The following is a 13,621-nucleotide window of genomic DNA, read 5'->3' on the forward strand; positions in this document are numbered from 1 at the left end:
TGGGATACAGCATCACCAAAGAAGACTGGGACCAGAAGAGAGCTGCCTTCAGCAAGATTGAGAAAGACCTGGAAGAAGCCGTTCCAGAAACAAAGAAGCATAAACCTCCCGTGGCTGTGACAGTCCCCTACTCTCAGTCTAACTCCTTCACAGAATCCAGCACCACCATGTCAAGCTTACAGGCGACCCCTCTGGCCACAGCCTCCATCTTGAGCAACATAGAAGCACCCATACCCGTCACCAACCCAGCCATGCCCGTCACCAACGTAGACCTCAGCCTGTTCACCAGTGTGAGCACGGCCTCAACCTTCACAGCTGTCCCTGCTGCAGCTCACACTATGGCTGCCCCCAACTCTCCTGCAGCCGCACCCCTCTTGCAGGGACAACAGGCTCTGCAGAGGCAAAGCATTACTCCAACTAGCTCAACTGCAGTGGTCGACACCACCGTAGGTCCGGTATTTCCAACCCATGCAGCGCTGAGTAGTTTCATAGTACAGCCTACCTCTAATCCCATGGAAGCCTCACAGCCGAGCCTGGCTTCCACCTCTCAGCCCACCCTGTCTGTCCCCAGCCAGCCATTTAGCAGCCTGAACTCTGCTTTGAGCCAGGTGCAGGGTCTGACCACCAAGATTACCAGCAGCAGCAACCCCACCATAGCAACAACTAGCATGTTTGGATTGGGCAGCCATCTAAGTACACCCACCTCCTCGTCAGCCTCCTGCCTATCATCACCCTCCACCACTCCTATAGTTACCATCACTGCTTCTACCATGGATGTCCCACAGCCCAGCTCAGTCTCAACCTCTCAGCCCTCCCTGCCGGCCCCCACTTTCAGCCCGGTGCTGGGCCTGCCCGTCAAGACTCTCAGCAGCAGCAATGCCACCATAGCAGCAACTAGCCTGTTTGGAGTGTCTGGCCACTCCAAGCCTCCCACTGCTCCCATAGTTACAAACACTGACTCTGCAACAACTACCACCAACCCTCTACAGGCCTCTGGTGACAAGACTAACTTTGGAGCCACCACTACCAACCCACCGGCATTCGTGGGAACCAACAACCCGCCGTTTGTTCCCACCTTCGAGCACTTGTTTGGCAGTGCTCCAGCCAGTAGTGGCATTGGACCATCTGCAGTGGCCTCAGCCCTGACAACCACCTCCACAACCCCTGTATATGGTGGGTTCTCTGGTTTAGTGACCAGCACGAGTGGAACGTCCACCTCCAGTACCACCACTGTACCTGAGCCCAGATCTCCGTTTGGAAACTGGGCCTCCCCCCTGACAAGCAGCACCTCAACTCCCTCTATCGGCAATGATACTTTTCAGTTTAGAGCTCCCACTATGGCTCCTGCTGCCCAAACATCCCCCAGTAGCAGCTTTACATTTGGTTCCTCTTCCAACACCAGCAGCACCTTCCAGCCTGCTCCTCCTGCCACCCCCCAGAAACCCTTTATCTTCAGCCAGTTTGAGAATGGCAATCAAACCCCCAAAACCATCGCAGCCACTGCTCCCGTCCTCCAGCCCAACTCACATTTTGGAAAGTCATCTTCTGAAGCATCCACGACAACACCATCTCCCTTTACATTTTCTGCTGCCCCAACGACTACAGCCTCCACCTTTGGGTTTCCGGTCAGGCCTGCATCTGGGTCTGGTTCACCCTTTGGTTTTGTCATCAGCAACACACCTCCCACAACAACCTCAGCCTTTGGGTTGGCCACTCAAACTCAGATACCCACATACAGGTCCATTTCGCCCTTTACATCTGACAACACCTCAACTCTTTCAACTACACCGATCTTTGGGCTAGCCACACAAACGCAGACTGCCCAGACAACCCCCTTGTCCTTTACTGCTACTACTGAAATGGAGCAACATAATCCTGCTGGCTCAGCCTCTGGATTTAACTTCAGTGGTGCCATTCCAGGCACACAGTTTCAATCGCCGCTCTCTAATAACACACCACCGCAGGTGACAAGCGCATTCAACTTTGGACCTGCTCCTGGTGGGACATTTACCTTTGGACAGAGTGCTGGCACAGGTCCCTTTAACTTTGGAAGCCCAGGAACCTCTTTGCAAGGCTTTGGTAGTCAACCTTCCCCCTTTGGATCATCAACCACTCCTTTCTCTGCACGTCCACAGGGTGACCGGAGGAAGCTGCAGTCCCGCAAAAACCGCAGGAAGAAGTAAAGCAGGTCAGACACTGCTAACCCAAGACAATCTCCAGGGGACACGTGTTCTTCTGTTAGTAATGTTGCAGCTATGGCTAAATATGACCGGGATAGCTGCCTGTTCTAACCCCAGACCCACCCTTAAAGACCAGACCATCATGACCGCCTCTAACAGGGGTTTAGTTCCTATTGTGCCAGCCTGGTCATGCTCAACCTTGTGTTTGCATAAACATTTACCCTGCACGTCCAAGCCAATGCTGCTTGGCTGACTAACAACCTAAGAGGGAACAGATAGCTTAACCACTTGCAACTTAGCGTCCATATTCTGGGGTGAATATTTGGTGACTATAGAACGCAATAGCAGGTGAATAGATTCTGTGTTGGGGGGAAAAGGGAGCAGACCCAGTACGGGAAGGTGAAGAGAATTAAAGCTGGTGCAGTCTTTTGAGGAATCACACCATTAGTTGACCGGTCAAACAAGTATATAGGGTTTAAATGGCACAAGTGCCCTTGACCAGAATGGAGAATGAGCCAAGGTTGGTCTTGTGCTACATGCTAAGAAACCGAGGTTTTCACCTATAATATCTCTCAGACCATTCTCCCCTGATGACAATAGAAAGAAAGAAGAACGAAGTCTTGACTTTAAATACCTGCGTGTATGGGTCAACTTGGGTCAACTTGACAGAGCAAAACCTGAACTTGAGGAAAGTGGCCAGTGTGTGGAAATCCAACCTCCCCACCCTATCAACCTCAGCTTCTCTGCGACTGTAGAATCTGTTCTATATGGCTGTGAATGATGCACTCTGAAGCCTTCCCTATACAGAAGGCCCTGCATGGATGGGTGCTACACAGAACGGGAACTCCCGTCCAGCAAGCTTGTGCCATGGGAGCCAACGCCATGGGAGCCACCAACGCAGGCATTGATTACGAGGGCATATTGCAGATATGGGGGGCAGAAAGTACTGGCGGGCTGGCCAGATGTGTGGAGGATCGAGATTACCGGATATGTCACTGGAGGGTTCGCCCGAAGATGACCTAGAGAAAGAGAGAGAAAAGTGGTTAAAGAGGTGGATTTGAAGTGCCAAATTTCTACGCAAACGAAAAATCTAAAATAATATCAGTTGTTTCCAGGACTCACTTTGTCCCAGGTCGAGTTTGAGTCAAGGAGGATGCATTGCAAACACATCTTGACAAATGTTTTTATGCTTTATTTCAGGCAGATACAGTGAGAGAAAGACAGGAAAGCCCAGGGGTGGCGTGCATTGAACCAGGTTCAGCTGTGAAAAGGATCATAGCCTAAAGAGCTGGTGCAGGTTTGTTTACTTAGTGATTTCCAAGTGGAGGATCTGCGTCAGAAGAGAGAATCAGACATATGCAGGTCTTGGTACAGGCCTTCTGGATTCACGGTCACGATTCATATACATCAGCTCCCATATCCTTTATAAACTCAGTGCTGTGGTCTCACAGGCTGATCTGGACGACCCATGGCTCCGCCTCCCCCAGGCCATCATGCAATGATCCAAGGAGGGTGATTTCCATGTACGACTCCTCTAACACTGTGCCACTCACTGCTCCATTAGAAGAAGCCCTCTCCTTTGTTCCTACCAGTAACGTTAGCTGTCACACCCACATATTTGGCCACCCACGTTTTTGTTGTTCTTTTTTTTTGTGAATTCATGTTCGACCAAAATGTTTAAAGAGCTGGTGCAGGTTTGTTTACAGGTGTAAAGAAGTGGATGAAATTCATCTGTAGTTTTCCGGAAAGGGGAGAAGAGAGAAAGGACATGGCAAAGGTCACATATTCAAATGTGAATAGATTAAAATGGATGCACCACCCCTTCCACTGGGCTATGGAGTTTTATCTTTCCGACAAGAGTACTTGGAGGCCAGTCGGGAGCCACATGGAATAACCATACAATGACACAACCATATATAGGCAGTAGCCATAGCCATACATAGACAATTGATATTGGGAGAGGGAGAGACAGTTGGACATTACTGTGCCAGACAGTATAGCGTAAGTACTCCTAGTGGAGGTTTGCTCTCCGAGGAGCGCACCTATTAGGGGTGGCCATAGCTGAGTGGGTAGAGAGTTTCTCTGGGATACAGTAGGTCACCGGTTCGCATCTGGGCACCGGCTCTGTGTCAAAGGTGAGCGAGGTGTGTGCAAACCCCTGACTGGGGTCCTTTTTGGTTACAAGAAGTTCAATTCAATTCAATTCAATTAGCCTTTATTGTCTCAGAGGAGAAATTTGTCTTGGGCACCAAGAGACAGCGTTATACATACATACATACATACATAAACGTCATACATACATACATACATACATACATACATACATACATACATACAGTTCATAGTACAAATATACAGTTCATAGTACAATAACCATAACGGATGATGGATTCTATATTCGCACTGTAAAACAGTAACATGATGTTTGTTGCCACCATGGACCATGAGCCTTATCAGAAAGTGCATGTACTGGTTAATTCGGGAACAAACAGAATCAACTTGGTTGGCCCAGTTTAAATAGCTCTGTATTCTGATTCGTTGATATAGTGCAGTGGTGGAAAAATACTAAATGCTTTACTTAAGTAAGTAATAGTATCGGAATGAAAGTGAAGGCCGGAGCGTACCGGCCCAGGTGGGCGCTGGGCGCACCACCGGCCCGCCTCGCCCGCACCGTCGGGGAGGTGGAGCATGAGTGAGCGCAATAAGACCCGAAAGAGGGTGAGCTATGCCTGGGCAGGGCGAGGCTCATATCATCGTACATCATCATCGCCCACTTACAGTTGAGAGTTGAAATCCTCCTATACAACATATCAATGTTTGTGTTACGCAATGTTTGTGTTTACACTATGATGTACAATTGTCCATTCATTGTCAATGGGAATTGTTGTGTTGTTGTTTGGGCGGCGGTGGCTCAGGGGTAGAGTGCCTGGATGGTAACTGTAAGGTTGCCAGTTCGAACCCGGGCTCCCCCAGAGTTACTGTCGAAGTGTCCTTGAGTAAGACACTGAACCCCTAATTGCTCCCGATGTGCTAGTTGGTGCCTTGCATGGTTTCCGCTGCCATCGGTGTATGAATGTGTGTGTGAATGTAATGCACAATCTCTGTAAAGCGCCTTGGATAAAGGCGCTATATAAAAATGCACCATTTACCATTTACCATTATTTGTGGACACACACTAAAAGCTGGACCGAAAATCACACTTGTGTGAAGTGAGGGGTGCTCTTATCATCATACATCACATTCCATGCTCAGCCAATCAAATCATCACATTCTGTGATACAGACACACACACAAAGCTGTGCATAGGAGGGGCTAGCACCCCTCAAAAATCCGTAATTCAAAATGTACTTGAGTGAAAGTACCACGGTATTGGCTTCAAAATTACTTAAAGTAACAAAAGTAAAAGCACTCATGTCCCATTTCAAGTTTTCAAATGGATAATAATCTTTTGAAAATAGCAGATCTACAAGTTCACAATGCATTGCATTGTGACGCAGTTTGAGCTTGTAGATCGGCTATTTAAGTACTGACATTTTGAAATACTCCAGTAAAGTACAAGTACCTCAAAATGATACTTAAATACAGTATAATAAGTACAGTATATAAGTATACTGTACTTATAATAAGTATACAGTACTTAAATGTAATTAGTTACTTTCCACCACTGCTGTAGTGTTTGTTCGATAAGTAACAGGAGTCTCTCCAGCTCTTTAATGAACAGAAAATAACATTTCTGTTTATTAAATACCAATTTACCAATAAATAGGCATACCAGTTATTCAATCAGGATATAGAACTCAGTCAGGATGCAGATTAAACAAGTGAAATTGGAAGTGATGACAAAGAAATGAGCAGACAAAATTGCAACACATTAAAAATGAATCTGAAAAATGGGTACTCTCTCCTGATTGCGTGAAATTGTGTCACCTACCTGAAAATGTATTTTACGTTTATTAAAGCGCTTGAGAGACAGGGAGACCTCTGAACAGCAAAAACAAAAATAGCAAAAACTAGAAAAAGTGCCCTTCTGGGCACAGGTCTCCACCAGGATAGGAATGTAGGACATTGCAGCTTGCCTTCATCTGGTGGTTGGATAAAAGGGCAACAAAAGTAAAAAATTCCAGGCAAAGGTTTTTCCTTGGCCTCTAGGGAGTTGGCATACAAAGTTATCCACAGATCCGTGCAGTTAGAGGTAAAAACACTTTTCGGCCAGTTATAGCACCACCTTGAGGCTGAGTTGAAATTGTTCATGTGGCATTTCGTCCTCGGCCTAGTGGGAATGTGGGTGCACAATTTCACGGAAATCACGCGATGTGTTCATGATTTGCAGCATTTTGTTTGAAACTGAGCACTCCTGTGAACTTTGGAAGCCAATCTTAACCAATCAATTTGCGTCAATTTGCGTGATGTTTGGACAAAATCTGTAGGTGTACTGTGCAAAAACTTGTTTTGCACAAAGCGGCCTCCTGGTGGCGCTATAACAGGCCGTTCTGGAAAGTTTGGGGCAGAGGTTCATCGTTGGCATCCAGGGAGTGTGTGTGCAAAATTTGGCATCGACCGGGTTAACGGTGGCCGAGATTAGCTGCTCACGGACACACACACACACACACACACACACACACACGGACGGACACACACACGGACGGACGGAGTGCAAAACATACTCTCCCCCCATGCCTTCGGCCTGGTGGAGACAATGAATGTATTAAGTTTGTGATTGTGTGCTTTTAGGAGCAGTATGTGTTCATCCACGATGCCATCCTGGAGGCGTGTCTGTGTGGAGAGACGGCCATCCCTGTTAATGACTTTGCTCTGACCTATAAAGACATGCTGAAGGTGGATTCACAGAGCAACACCACACAGCTCAGAGAAGAGTTCCAGGTAACACACACACACACACACACACACACACACACCAAGTCATTTTGTCATGTCTGCCGCCACTCCCGCATACAGATACCACTATATCAAGATACAGCTTGATATAGTCATGAGAGCAACATTTCAACAGTGACCCAGCGACAGTGTAGCCGATGATGCTTGGTCGTTTTGTAGCTGCCAGTTGCTGTTCAAGTCTGGTAGTAATTTAGGTTTACTACTACTTTTAATAGCAAATCCGTTTCATGTCGCCAGCTTCCATTGAAAATGAATAGTAGCCTGTAGCTTTGTTGGTGCGAGTGTGAACGCAGCATACTAACCTTGGTCTCTCTGTTTGCGTGCGTCAGACACTGAACTCGGTGACTCCTCACCTGGACATGGAAGAGTGCAGCGTCTCTCTGATGCCCAGGAACCGCGAGAAGAACCGCAGCATGGACGTTCTGCCACCCGACCGCTCGCTGGCCTTTCTGGTCTCCACCGAGGGCGAAGGCAACAACTACATCAACGCCGCGCTCGCCGACAGCTTCCACCGAGCTGCCGCCTTCGTGGTGACGCCCCACCCCCTGCCAGGGACCACCACGGACTTCTGGAGGCTGGTGTTCGACTACGGCTGCACCTCGGTGGTCATGTTGAACCAACTCAACCAGTCCAACTCTGCCTGGGTGAGACACAACACACTGCCTGCGTAACTGCTGACTTTACTCAAGTACTTTACTTAAGTAAAAAGAAGTACAGTACTTGAGTAAAGGTATTTAGTTACTTTCCACCACTGGCACAACCCCTGACTAACATCATCACCTCAAAGCCACAGCCAAGCCACCGCATTCATCATTTATAATGAGCTCATGCTAATGATTTAATTTAAGCTGCTGAGTAACGCACCCGTGTGAAGTGAGGGGCGCTCTTATCATTATACATCATCTCATGAACAACTGAATTTGTGTGATTGGTTAGCCGGTTTGCTCGTCTACATATGACGTAAATGTTCCCTTCATTGTCAATGGCATTTAATGTTTGTGTTGCCAAATATTGGCAAATATGAGACGTGTGGACAAAATGTACGTCACAACTTTACGTCATATTTTATTATTATTATTATTATTAAGTAATCACTGGGTGAATTGTCACTGCTCAGGTGTCTTGTTACTGTGCCTCATGGCGAGCTGTGACAACATGATTTGTCCTCGTCCTCTCTCTGGTTCATGCCTCTGTTCTGTTCTTCACTGCCATGTCTCCAGCACTGATGAGCTGTTCTCTCTCTCTCTCTCTCTCTCTCTCTCTCCCAGCCATGTCTTCAGTACTGGCCTGAACCAGGACTTGAGCAGTATGGACCGATGACGGTGGAGCTTCTGTCCAGAACGGCCGACGATGACGTCATCATTCGTCTGTTCGGCATTCAGAACATAACGCGGGTAACGTGCATGCATGGAAAATGCGTTTAATGTGTTTTACGGAAGCTGTAAGTCCACAGTTTAATCAATAATATGCCCCCCCCCCCCCCACCCCAGCTTCAAGAAGGTCAGCTGGTGGTGCGTCACTTCCAGTTCCTGCGCTGGTCACCGTACCGTGACGTTCCCGACTCCAAGAAGGCCTTCCTCAGCCTGCTGGCCCAGGTGCACAACTGGCAGGAGGAATGTGGAGAGGGACGCACCATCGTCCACTGCCTGTGAGTCCATACGCTGATACCAGAAAGACACAATGATACCCGCACCACACCTGATACCCAGCACCAACCATAGCCACTGGCTTTAACTAACTTAAGGCTTCAGACTCTAGCATTTGTATTACCTTGCCTACACCTTTACACACGGTACTATTTATGCTGTAGCTTGATTTTTACACATCAAAGTTAAATCAACATTCGGATGTCCTGTCGTTAGCGTAAAGCTGTGGTTGTAATCGTTTCATAAGTATCTTCCTTAGGCTCTAGACATGCATGTTCCACCGGTTTGCATCTGGAGTCGGAGAGGCTTTAATGTCCAGGAGTCAGGCTGTTTGTGGGACATCATGGATTAGGGGATGCACACGCAGATCCGACACACCAAAGGTCCGACATGCGGAAACAACGGTCGGACATGCGGTCAAACATGCGCAGTGCTTGCGGTTATGGTTAGGTCAAGTCCCCACTCCTGTATTGTAGGACTCGCATATTCATGTTTGAGGTCGAACAGCATGTTTGATGAAAGCTCGGTCAATGTGTGAGATTTCACTGTAGCTGAAAAATCTGTCTGACTCATGGATACAATGTCAGCCAGACCTTTCTCTCTGTGTGTGTGTGTGTGTGTGTGTGTGTGTGTGTGTGTGTGTGTGTGTGTGTGTGTGTGTGTGTGTGTGTGTGTGTGTGTGTGTGTGTGTGTGTGTGTGTGTGTGTGTGTGTGCGTGTGCGTGTGCGTGTGTGTGTGTGTGTGTAACAGAAACGGAGGTGGTAGAAGTGGTACTTTCTGTGCCTGCACCATGATCCTGGAAATGATCCGCCATCACAGAGTGGTCGACTCTTTCTTCGCTGCCAAAACGCTGCGCAACTCAAAGCCAAACATGGTGGAGACCATGGTGAGTTTTTTAAATTGTTTTAAGCAGCAAGTTATACTATACAGTATATAGTACTTAACTGTTTCAATGAATTACATTTAGATTAGGACAAATTTCCATGACTGCAAAGACTAAAAGCTTTATTGCCAAGTCATTTTCAAGCATTTGAAGAATTTTGTGAGTCAACAGAGAGACTAATCTGTGCTCTCTGAGAGTGGACTGGTCCTCTTTAGCACTTTGTAGGCTGAGTCAATGTATGTTTATTCATGAGGAACTATTGAAACGGTATTAATTTATTCAGATACCATGTCCAGCAGACTAATTAATATTACTGGCTGGCTTCACGCACACTTTTCTTTTTTCACACGTGAAACAACACTGTTGCTGGTTTGTTTTTATGTGCATTTGTATGTATTTTCCTGGCTGTAGGTTTTACTGCTATTGCATACTTTTGTGGACAGGTGTCTCTTGAAAAAGAGACAGCTAATCTCAATTAGACTATTTAATCTGGTAAAAAAAAATATGAATGTAGCATTTGCGTACGCTGTGTCACATTTATGGTTGTGTGTCTGTGTGTTTGTTTCAGGAGCAGTATCGGTTCTGTTATGAACTGGCCCAGGAGTATCTGGACTGTCTGGAGGTCAGATAGCATTGATCCACATCACTAGAGGTTGTTACAGTGTCTACTAACACACAGTTCTTGGTCTCGTGTCTCGGGTCGGTGGGCCTTGAACCCTCGGCTCTTCAGTCCTTGTACACGTGTCGTCTTTTCAATGCCTGGATCAAACATGATCTCTTCTTTGAAGGAACACTTCACAGATTTCCAACCATATCGTCATATAATTGATCCTCACTAATTGTCTAATTCTCATTTCTGTCTTCTCACTCGTTGTCTCAGAGGAGGACTGTGTGGACAGTTCCGAAACCTTCCTACCTGTGACATCATTTGTAGATAACTTAGCATAAAGAGGACTGTACTTTCTCTTTAGCTTGGAATCTCCACCGAGGATGGCATTGGTAGGCAGGTTTCTGAACTGTCCACAGCCCACCAATAAAATACAGTGAATAGACAGAAATCATTCCAGTCTTATAATGAGCATAAGTGAGGACCAATCATATGAAGAACATTGGAAACGGGTGAAGTGCTCCTTTAATGACACAGAGAAGAATGTTCACTGGACAGCCCTGTAAAACTACACTGATCTGATGACACCTTTCTTTGCTGATGACACCCTTCTTTACTGATGACACTCTTCTATACTGATGACACTCTTCTTTACTGATGACACTCTTCTATACTGATGACACTCTTCTTTACTGATGACACCTTTCTTTGCTGATGACACCCTTCTTTACTGATGACACTCTTCTATACTGATGACACTCTTCTATACTGATGACACCCTTCTTTACTGATGACACTCTTCTATACTGATGACACTCTTCTTTACTGATGACACTCTTCTTTACTGATGACACCCTTCTTTACTGATGACACCCTTCTTTACTGAAAATACCCTTCTTTACTGATGACACCCTTCTTTACTGATGACACCCTTCTTTACTGAAAATACCCTTCTTTACTGATGATACTATTCTTTACTGATGATAACACCTTCTTTTTCTCTGCAACCTGTACGCTTTGGTGCCACTACACACCTGCCAAAACCAGAGGAACACTTTGGCAGGAAATGGAGTCGAAACCGTCTATTTTTTCTTTTTTTTTGTATTGGTCTTTGCCACGGTGGTAAATGTTTGATCGTGTGGGATACTAATCTGCCGTGCGATGCTGCGTTCCTGCCTTACTACGAACAAATGTAGAGAAAAGCGACTACAGTCGACGCCAGCCACTGGTTGACCTTGTGTTCTCTGTTTTGCACAGATGCAATGTCTGAGAATTTCTAAGGGTCTGCCATTGGCACTTCAGTGGAAAGTCAGTGGGGAGTCCAACACTCGTCATGGAGAAAGGGGGACATTATGCTGGGTGTGAAATGGTGTAATTTCACACCTGGGTGGCAATTCAATGGTGGCAATTCAGTGGAGACAAAGGCAAATCAGGCATGACAATGAGAGGAAAAAATGACTTTACAGGGAAAGATCAGGGAAAGAGGTCAGATGTCATGTCTGTACATATTTGTACACTCTCAGAGTAACAAAAAAATATATGTGGTTCACAGTGCAAATTGGAGTCCCAGAGATTTAAAAAAAGAATTATCAAATGGTCTAATGCATATCAACCTAGGGGTCCTTGAAGTGACCGAGGTTGAGAACACGGTCGGTGAACACCACACACCATGTCGTACTGAACCTTGAACAGTATATTCGGTGACACCGACTGGGGGAGTGGGCTTCCGACCGCTCGACCGGGGTCGACGTCCGCAGCTAACACGCTCTATGCACACAGAATAACTCTTCCTACTTCCAGGCCCCTTCCCTACTTCCTTCCTTCAGGTGTTACTAAAGATACTACTGAAGGCTCTGTTCCATTTTGGTCAAACAGAGTCAGGGTGCTGCTATTTTGCACGTTGGCTCTCTGGAAACACTCTGCTACACCAAAGTCACCAAAGTCTCAAGGTCTCAAAGTGTCCTTGAGTAGATTCCAAATGGCCCCATACGGGTGTGTGTAACTCTGAGAGTGTACAAATGGAACCAAATGGATCCTTACGGGTCCATTTGTACACTCTCAGAGTTATGGGGGTCCTTGAAATTAAAAACTTTGAGAACCACTGTACACTAATTGGAATGGCCTTATTATCAGTCACACCTGTGAAGGAAGTATAGGGAAGGGGCCTGGAAGTAGGAAGAGTTACCGGTATTCTGTGTGCATAGAGCCTGTTGATTTGAAGTTTGTCACATCCTGTATGTACCTGTACAGCAGAGTTGTCTCGGGACTAGGCATGCACCAATATATCGGCTGTATATCACATTCACCGACGGCAATTGCCGATGTATAGCTCTGTTGTTGTGATGCGTCACTTTTGCGCTGGCAATCTTGATGTGTCCAAGCTGTAGATTCAGAAACACTTTCCAACAGATTTGTTTCCTGGGCACAAAACAGGGACTGAATATCAACGAACAAAATTAATATTGGTATCTGCAAAAATGTTATTTAGAAACAATAATAATAATAATTGTTCGGTCAAGAATTTCCATATTGGTGCATCCCTACTTGGGACATTATTTATGTTTTTATTTATTATTTATGTACATACGTTTCTAGATGTCGTCGTTCTTCAGTGTGCCAAATCATTCTGTCTGTGTGAGTGTGAACAACGGGGGCCACTTTAAGCATCGCTCTGCATGCCGGTCGTTTAACGTGTTGCGTCACAGTCTGTGAGCCAGTCTGCTTCAGTGGGGTTTGCTATGTGAAAAGAGCTATGTAAAAAAAATACATAAATAAATACATTAAAATAAATATTTTTACCGAAGTGTTGCTGTGTGGAGTTATCTTTCACCAAAAAGCAGTTTGCAAAATGTTCTATTTATTCAAAGTGTCTTCATTTAGTTTTCATTTTAAATGGCTGGTGTTATGGTATGTTGACCGGTCGCGATTATCCCTGCAACATTAATGGTAAATAGGTAGAATAGCTGCCCTAGAGCAAGGGTTCTCAAACTTATCAGGCCATGACGCACGACCCTCCCAAATAATCCTATTTGAACTGGGGACCTCCCACCCTGACAAGCAATTGGAGGTATTTCGTTTGATTCGGTTCCACAGATAAATACTGTATAAATAGACGAACTGTAAGCTCACAATGCTCGCACTGTGAGACATTGTGAACTTGTAGATTGGCTATTTTCACAATGTTTGCCTCTTTCTTATGGCAAATTTGGTAGTAAAAAGGTCTTAAAAGTCATTAAATTGTAACTTAAGAAATGTGCAGACACCTTGTAGGCCTACATACATACACTTGTACTGTATGTTGTTGTTTTTTTCTGTCGAGTGAGAAAACAATGTTGCACATTAAGCTAATCATCTGGGGGCCCCCAAAGTAATTTGTTTGTGGATGACACAGAGCTGCACTCACTTGAGG

At 45.9% G+C, this 13,621-nt stretch overlaps 1 protein-coding gene across 6 annotated transcripts in view; it reads left to right on the top strand.

Moving 5' to 3' along the window:
* Positions 1 to 13,015, top strand: part of LOC310869716 (receptor-type tyrosine-protein phosphatase U-like) — a 176,688-nt gene extending 163,673 nt beyond the window's left edge. For all 6 annotated transcript variants that reach the window (XM_083780577.1, XM_083780579.1, XM_083780578.1 and 3 more), the window contains 6 exons: positions 6,912 to 7,061; positions 7,406 to 7,720; positions 8,345 to 8,470; positions 8,567 to 8,724; positions 9,473 to 9,608; positions 10,174 to 13,015. In XM_083780577.1, the coding sequence (XP_083636703.1) occupies positions 6,912 to 7,061; positions 7,406 to 7,720; positions 8,345 to 8,470; positions 8,567 to 8,724; positions 9,473 to 9,608; positions 10,174 to 10,236 (948 nt within the window). In that variant the 3' untranslated portion in view covers positions 10,237 to 13,015. The remainder of the gene's footprint in view (positions 1 to 6,911; positions 7,062 to 7,405; positions 7,721 to 8,344; positions 8,471 to 8,566; positions 8,725 to 9,472; positions 9,609 to 10,173) is intronic.
* Positions 13,016 to 13,621: the final 606 nt, after the last annotated feature.

Source organism: Protomyctophum parallelum, assembly GCF_964188405.1.
Source record: "Protomyctophum parallelum genome assembly, chromosome: 1".
Lineage (NCBI taxonomy): Eukaryota > Metazoa > Chordata > Actinopteri > Myctophiformes > Myctophidae > Protomyctophum > Protomyctophum parallelum.